The following is an 8,712-nucleotide window of genomic DNA, read 5'->3' on the forward strand; positions in this document are numbered from 1 at the left end:
TGTGTGTGTGTGTGTGTGTGTATATATATATATATGCATGCCACATCATCTTTATCCATTCATCCATCGATGGACATTTGGGCTCTTTCCATACTTTGACTATTGTTGATAGTGCTGCTATAAACATGGGGGTGCATGTGTCCCTTCGAAACAGCACACCTGTATCCCTTGGTTAAATGCCTAGTAGTGCAGTTGCTGGGTCGTAGGGTGGTTCTATTTTTAGTTTTTTGAGGAACTTCCATACTGTTTTCCAGACGGCTGCACCAGCTTGCATTCCCAAAGGAATTTTGAACATAAGACACCCATCCTCATTCATACTAAAAGAATTGTTAATTAAAATGTAATTTTAATTAATTTAATGTAGATGCAACTTCCTACCTGTTAGATGTTCACAGATCAAAAAATGTATCATCACAGTGCTAGAGGGTTGGAGAAACTGGCATGCTCGGACTTCATTGGTAGAAGGGATATTGGTGAAGTCTATAGAGATGAGTTAGTATCTGTTATAGTTGCACGTACTGTTTTATCCTGCAGATAGAGTCAGACAAGTGTGACATAATGTGTTACAAAATTGGTTGTGCAAAATTAGAATTGAAACTGACTAAAATTTTCTGGTAGATCCAAAAGATATTCTAGTATACAGTTGTAAAAAGAAGTGAAACAGCATTTTGTGTACTGATGGGAAATAATATCCAATATAAAGGCAAAATATAGAACAGTGTGTGTAATATTCTACTTTTTATGTAAAAATACAGTGGAGGTTGTATTTTGTGTACAAAACACAAATGTTAAAAACAGATCAAAAACCTAAAACATAAGAGCTAAAACAAGATTGTGGCAGAAACACAGGAGTAAATCATTGTGATTAGGTTAGAGTGTTGCACAGGTGATGGAAGATTGACAGGTTGGGCTTTATTAAAATTAAAAACATTTGTACTTCAAAGGACACTATACAAAAAAACTCCATAGACTGGGAGAAAATATTGCAAATCATGTGTCTGTTAAGGGACTTATCTTCAGAATATGTGAAGAACTCTTAGAACTCAATAATAAGACAACCCAATTAAAAAATGGGCAAAGGGCTTGGGGTGCCTGATGACTCACTCAGTTAAGAGTCTGACTCTTGATTTCGGCATAGGTCATAATCACAAGGTGTGGGATCGAGCCCCACGTTGGGCTCTGCACTGAATGTGGAGCCTGCTTGGGATGCTCTCTCTCCCTCTCATTCTACCCCTCCCTGCTTGCGATCACTCTTTCTCTCAAAAATAAGTAAACATCTGTATTTTTATCATTTTTTATAAACAAACATTTTTTTAAAAAATGGACAAAGCGCTTGAATGGACATTTCTCCAAAGAAGGTGTAAACGTGCCCAATAAGAACATGAAAAGATGCTCGACATGAGTCGTTAGGGAAATGCAAATCAAAACCATGGTGTGATCCTACTTCACAACCAGTAGAGTGGCTATAAAAAATGGCAGGCCATAACAAGTGTTGGCAAGGATATGGGGAACTTGGAACCTTCGTTCGTTGCTGGCGGGAACGTGAAATAGGGCCGTTGCTTTGGAAAACGGTTTGGCGGTTTCCGAAAATGTTAAACATAGAGTTGCCATATGGTGCAGCAGTTCTGCCACTAGGTGCGCACCCAAAAGGAATGAAAACGTAAATCCACACGTTTCGACAAATGTTCATATCAGCTTCATCCTTACTAGCCCCAAAGTGGAAACAACCCCAAATGTCCACCAGCAAATGAATGGATAAACAAAATGTGGTTCTTCCATGCAACGTAATACTGTTCTGTCATAAAAAGGAATGAAATAGTAACATATGCTACAACATGGAGGATCTGAAAAACATTCGGCTACGTGAAAGAAGCCACTCACAAAAGATTGCACAGTCCTATGATCCCATTTGTATGAGATGTCCAGAATAGGCAAATAGCATAGCGGTTGGGCCAAGGGTTGGGAATGACTTGGGAGAACGAGGAGTAACCACTGACGGACATTTTGGGAGATGATAAAAATCTGCCGAAATCGGATTATCGTGATGGTTATAGAATTCTATAAATACATTAGAAGTCATTGTACACTATTTTATTTTTAAGTCATCCCTGCACCCAACATGGGGCTTGAACTTATAACCTGGAGATCACGAGTCACATGCTTCACTGATAGAGCCAGCCAGGTGCCCCTCACTGTGCACTTTAAATGGATGAGTTTTATGATACATGAATTATATCTCAGTAAAGCTTTAAAAAATAGAGTGTGGGGCACCTGGGTGGCTCAGCCGGTTGAGCGTCTAACTTTGGCTCAGGTCATGATCTCATGGTTCATGAGTTTGAGCCCTGCGTCGGGTTCTGTGCTGATAGCTCAGAGCCTGGAGCCTGCTTCAGATTCTGTATCTCCCTCTCTCTGCCCCTCCCCTGCTCGCACTCTGTCTCTGTCTCAAAAATAAATAAAAACATTAACAAAAACAGAGTGTGTATATGTGTACATTTGCTTTTATATGTACAGCATGTTGCCTCTGAGGATAGAAATTGGGCAGAAGGCACACTGCACCATATCCTTTTCTACCTTTTGCCTTTTGAATCTTGTATGTATTACTAATTCAGAAGCCAAAAGTACTGAATGCTGACTATGCTTTCTTCTCCCCTCCACCCGGTCCCCACAATTGCAGGATCGCCTATGCTGACTTCAAATCACAGGCTGATGCAGAGAGGGCCTTGGAAGACAAGCAAGGAACAAAGATTGGAGGGCTTGCCATAGCTCTGGACCCTGTTGGAGAGAAAAGTCAAGGCCAAGAAGAGAGAGGCTGGAAGAACAGCACGTGGAGAAGTAAGGGACGCTAAAGCTCTGTAGACTGAAATTTGCCAGGGTCGGGTTGTCAGCCGGGTTCCCCAGAGAGGGGCTGGAATCAGGATAGGGACACTTTTTTGTTTTTTAAGTTTATTTATTTTGAGAGAGAGAGAGAGAGCAGGGGAGGGGCAAAGAGAGAGGGGAAGAGAGGATTCCAAGCAAGTTCCACGCTGCCAGCACAGAGCCCGACGCGGGGCTCAAACTCACGAACTGTGAGATCGTGGCTTGAGCTGAAACTAAGAGCCGATGCTTAACTGGCTGAGCCACCCAGCGCCCCTCAGGATAGGGACACTTAAATACAATTTCTCCCTGTATTAAAAATGGGTAAGTCCTCAGATCAAGTTAATGAGTATTGTCCTAGTTAACTGTAACCTTGAAGTCTGCAAAAACACAGCACTTTGAGATACATCAGCTTAGCTTCCCTTTTTGGGGGGCTCTCTAGGATTGTGTTTGGACAGGTTCGTAAAGCTGTGGTTTCAGAAATTAGATATTTAATTCTCTTCAAGTAGAGTTTTTGTCAGGTTTAAACCAGAGACCCCAAACGAGTCCCTAATCTGCCTAGTGAGTAGTCATAATGGCTTCTACAGTATTTACAGGGGGGAAAAAACCCCACAATTTATTATGAATATTTTTAAAAATCAAGAAATTTCACATAGAAATCTGGATTTCCAGCTTCTTTTGCTGCTGCGTCAGAAAATCTGGTGGCCCTGGGACTGCATTCCTACATGTCTGCAGTCATCTGCACAGGAAAATCAGAGGCTTCCTCTTAGCTGTTGACTACAACCCCCACCATTCACTAAGTTCTTCCCTAACTGAAGGAGCGAACAGCACACTTACGCTTTGCAAAAATAGAGTCAGTACTTTTTTTTCTTGCAAAGCATTAGCGAAGGTGACGTGTTAATATTTCTTATGCATTTGTCTCTTTCAAAAGTGGGAAAACGAAAGCTAGAACAAGAAAGCCACACATTTCGAGAAAAATGGGAGCGAGCCTATTTCTTTGTGGAGGTAAAGAATGTCCCTACGTGTTTAATATGCAAACAAAGCGTGTCTGTGTCGAAGGAGTATCACCTCAGACACCATTATGAAACAAACCACAGCAGGAACCATGAGGGATATACAGAAAAGATGCGTGATAAAAAACTAAATGAGCTGAAAAAAAGACTGAAATTTCAACATGATGTCCTTTTGAACGTGAATAAAATAAGTGATGCTGCTATGAAATGCAGTTACGTATTAAGTGAGAAAATTGCCCGGGCGTCCAAACCTTTTACAGATGGCGAGTTTATAAAGGAATGTCTATTGAGTGCCGCGGAGATTATGTGCCCTGAACAGAGACACGCATTTGCGAACATAAGACTAAGTGCTGATATTGTTCCGCAGCACGTTGGCGATGTGGCTGGGAACTTACAGGACAAGTTGCGAGGAAAAGGTAAATCATTTGTGGCTTTCTCCATTGCAGCTCATGAAGGGGCTGATGTAGATAATGCCCCCCAACTGGCTGTATTTATTCGTGGTGTTGACGAAACTTTTGATGTGACCGAAGAGCTTTTGGACATGGTACCCATGACAGGCACCTCATCAGGGAACGAATTATTTGTATGTGTTGAGGAAAGTCTTAAAAAATTTAATGTAGACTGGTCGAAATTAGTCAGTGTTAGCACCGATGGCAATTCTGCACTGGTTGGTGTTGAACAACTTGTTACAGAACTTAAATCTAAGGTGTCAGGGCTTTGCAAAGACACAGAGCTTAAGTCTGTGCACGGCCTCATACTCCAGGAGTCACTTTGCACTAAAAAGTTAAAAATGGATCATGTCATGGACATAGTAATTCACACCATAACCTGGATACGTTCCCATGGCTCAGACCACAGAGAGTTCAGTGCTTTGTTCAGTGAGTTAGATGCACAGTATGGAAGCTTGTTCTCCGTGGGACTTAAGTGGCTGAGTCGTGGCATGGTGTTAAGGCGGTTTTTTGAACTGTTGGAAGAAATTGATTTTTTCATGTCTTCTAAAGGAAAACCTGTTCCCCAGCTTACTAGCAAAGATTGGGTCAAAGACTTAGCCTTTCTGGTTGACATTATGACTTACCTAAACATGTTGGATATCTCCCTGCAAAGGCGTTCACAAGTGGTTACGCAGATGTATGACTCAGTTCACTCGTTTTTAATGAAACTGTGTCTTTGGGAGACTCATTTGGCAAGGAACAATCTGGCCCACTTCCCCACGCTGAAATTAGTTTCCGAAAATGAAAGAGATGGCCTGAACTATATTCCCAGAATTAAAGAGTTGAAGACTGAGTTCCAAAAACGGTTCTCTGATTTCAAACTTTATGAAAGCGAGCTGACGTTGTTCAGTTCACCTTTCTCAGTTAATATTAACAACGTGAGCGAGGAGCTACAGATGGAGGTTATTGAACTACAGTGCAACACGATACTGAAAACGAAATACGACTGTGTCGGAATCCCAGAATTCTACAAACACCTTGGGAATGGTTACCCTAAATATAAGAACCATTGTGCAAAGATTCTGTCCATGTTTGGAAGTACCTACGTTTGTGAGCAGCTATTTTCAGTTATGAAACAACAGAAAACTACTAAGTATTGCCCCCAGTTAAAAGATTCAGGGGTGACTTCCCTGCGGCATGTCGCTGCACCAGATACACACCCTGGCGTCGAATGACACCTCGGGGCTTAAGAAAGGAATGTCACGTTTTGGATTTCAAATCTAAGGAGTGATACATTATGAGACTTTGATTATTTCGATTTCCAAATTGTTCACTGTCAAATTTAAACCACAATCTCTGGCATCCTATGTCTGTATCTTATCACGTATAAAATAAAGTTTGATTATACCTTGGCGGTTTATTTTTCCCCTGCCGTACCTTTCTGGCCCTGAAGAGTCATTCACGTTGGTAAACCTCTGCCCTAGAAGCAATCGCGTTTTTCCCAAAGGCACTTGTGAACCGGGGATGTGAACCAGGGAGTCCGCTGGATGAATGGGGTGTTTAGAGGCCTAGAGCAGCTCTATCCCCAAGGATGACAGACTCAGCCCCTCCCTGGAGAGAGCTGGGACAGCATAGCCAATACTGGCCCCTCGGCTTCTCTTTTGGTGCTTCCATTTTGGATTTACACATTTCTTTGAAATTTCAGTGTTGTTGGTCAGCATTAAAAGAAGTTGTGGCTGGTCCCACAGCCATTCTGCCTCTTACAGGCACGGATAGGCATTTCCTCCCCATCAGGGCCGCCCCCAAGGGGATGCAGAATGAGGTGTCCGTGTCGAAGAGCTTATAAGCATCATTCTGGGGAGAAGGCCCATAGGTACCAGCAGCCCCTTACAAAGGTCTGTGACCCAAAATGTGCTTTTCCACTGTGAAATTGGGACATGACTGCTCACTGTTACAGACACTGTATTTTAAATAGTCCAATTATGAGGCGCCGGGGCGGCTCAGTTGGTTAAGCGTCCAACATCGGCTCAGGTCACGATCTCACGGTCCGTGGGTTCGAGGCCCATGTCGGGCTCTGTGCTGACAGCTCAGAGCCTGGAGCCTGTTTAGGATTGTGTCTCCCTCTCCCTCTGCCCTTCCCCTGCTTGTGCTCGCTCGCTCTCTCTCTCTCTCAAAAAAAAAAAAAATTTAAATAGTCCAATTATGAAAGTGAAATGTACTTATTGTAGAACATTTGGAAACTATAAAGAAATAGAGGGAAAAGTCTATAATGTCAACAACCAAAGGTAACCCCTATAAATATTTAAATATGTTTGTTTCCTTTCACTTCCTATGAATTATTTTATATGGTTGAGTGCATTATGTCTGAATCATTTTGTGTTCTGTTCTCCTTCCCCCCTCCCCTCTTAACAGTGAAATCCTAAGCATCTGTCAGTCTTCCAAGCTCAAAGTTGAGTTTATCTGATTGCGTCAGGTGTGTACCGACGGGCCTTTGGCAGCCAGGGTGAGTTCTCTTGGCGTCACATAAGCCATAGGATTGATTTTTCTGTTCTGCCAGGCTCTGAGAAGGCCAGAGAAACACCCTGTTTTCTGGGGGAAGGAATGGGAGATTACGTCTGATGACACTCAGGACAGCCTTTGGGCAGAGGTTCTGGGACCATTAATGAGCATGAAGAAGCTCAGCTTTCTAGATCTGACCTTAATCTCTGCACCATTTGCCACCACTGCCCTCCCTTCCCTCTCCTTGAAATCTCACTCTCATTTTCCTCCTTCCTCTCGGAATGCTGCTTCTCAGGCCCTCTCCTTCCTCTGTCCTTTAAATGATGATTTTCCTCCAGTGACTTTTCTTCCCTACAATTTACCGGTGGCTTTTAGCATGGGGGCGGGGGTGGGCAGGGGACAGGGGAGGTCAGTCAGGGCTCTCTTAAAGCAACACTTAAAAGATACCAACCCAAGACGCCTAGGTGGCTCAGTCTGTTAAGTGTCCGACTCTTGGTTTTGGTTCAGGTCATGATCTCATGGTTCCTGAGATGGAGTCCTGAGTCGGCTCCACCCACTCACAGATAGCATGGAGTCTGTTTGGGATTCTCTCTCTCTCTCTCTCTCTGTCTCTCTCTCTCTCTCTGTCTCTCTCTGCCCCTCCCCCACAAAAAATAAATAAACTTCAAGAGATACAAACCCTTTTCCAAGAACTATGCACACATGTACCTACACGTGTGTTTTTATCACACTTTCAGGAAGTCTCCAGACCCTAGAAGCCCAGCTTGGGACCATCTAGTCCCATGGCTTCAGTTATGTGCAAGCTTTCAGCATAGAATCTCCAGCCCTGCACTTCTTTCTAAATGTCAGCCTGGAAGCCTCTGGACCTCTCCACTGGGATGTCCCACAGGCCCTTTCAATGCATGGTGTTGATGATTTAATTAATCATTTCTCTCCCCAAACTCTTAAGCCAATTCTTTTCTACTTTTCTTTATTTTAGTGAATGGTGCCATCATCCACCCAGTTCTGGCTCAAGGCAGAAACCTGGCAGTCATCTTGGACTCCTCCTTAACTTACTTCCCATTTCTATTTAGTTGCCAAATCTTGATTATACTACTTAACCAAGGTTTCCAATCTTCCCACTTCTCTACAATCCCATTAGTACTGAACACTACCCTAGTTAGGACCGTTGTCATCTCTTGCTTGAACTCCTGCAAAAGCCCCTACCTGGTCTCCCTGCTTCTGGTTTCCCCATCTACAATTCTTGGCTTCCAAATAGTCTTCATAGAGTTACCAAAAAATAAGTCAAAACAAAATCATATTAAGTCACATTACTCCCCTGCTTAACATTCTCTGATGCTTCCCTACATCATTTATAATAAAAGTCAAACTCCTCTAACTCAACAACAACAAAAAAAACAACCAGTGGTCAAAGGACTTGTACAGACATTTCTTCAAAGAAGATGTACAAATGGCCAGTAAGCACATGAAAAGATGCTTAGCATCACTGATCAATAGGGATATGCAGATTGAAACTACAATGAGATACCACCTCACGTTCATTAGGGGGCTACTATAACACAAACAACAACGGCAAACAGAAAAGTGTTGGAGAGGCTATAGGGTAATTGGAACCCTTGTACTCTGTTGGTGAGAATGGGAAATAGTGCAACCACTGTGGAAAACAATATGGTGATTCCTCAAAATTTAAAAATAGAATTGGCATCTGATCCAGCAATTCCACTGTTGGGTGTATACCCAGAAGACCTGAAAGCAGGGTCTTGAACAGATATTTGTATACCCATGTTCACAACAGCTAAAACATGGATGCAACCCAAGGGTCTCCCAACGGATGAATGCATAAGCAACATGTGGTATATACATAAAATTGGAATATCATTTGGCCTTAAAAAAGAAGAAAGTTCTGACACATGTTC

General features: G+C 42.7%; 1 protein-coding gene across 12 annotated transcripts in view; it reads left to right on the top strand.

Annotated features, from left to right (window-relative positions):
• The window catches only part of LOC121014441 (general transcription factor II-I repeat domain-containing protein 2-like), a 21,925-nt gene extending 16,216 nt beyond the window's left edge, over window positions 1-5,709 (top strand). For 10 of the 12 annotated variants that reach the window (XM_040450709.1, XM_040450706.1, XM_040450708.1 and 7 more), the window contains 2 exons: window positions 2,675-2,832; window positions 3,785-5,709. In XM_040450709.1, the coding sequence (XP_040306643.1) occupies window positions 2,675-2,832; window positions 3,785-5,532 (1,906 nt within the window). In that variant the 3' untranslated portion in view covers window positions 5,533-5,709. Of the gene's footprint in view, window positions 1-2,674; window positions 2,979-3,784 lie in introns of those variants that run through there. The other 2 variants (XM_040450715.1, XM_040450714.1) reach the window with 1 other exon arrangement.
• Window positions 5,710-8,712: the final 3,003 nt, after the last annotated feature.

Source organism: Herpailurus yagouaroundi, unplaced genomic scaffold, assembly GCF_014898765.1.
Source record: "Herpailurus yagouaroundi ecotype Mexico unplaced genomic scaffold, PumYag 202, whole genome shotgun sequence".
NCBI lineage: Eukaryota > Metazoa > Chordata > Mammalia > Carnivora > Felidae > Herpailurus > Herpailurus yagouaroundi.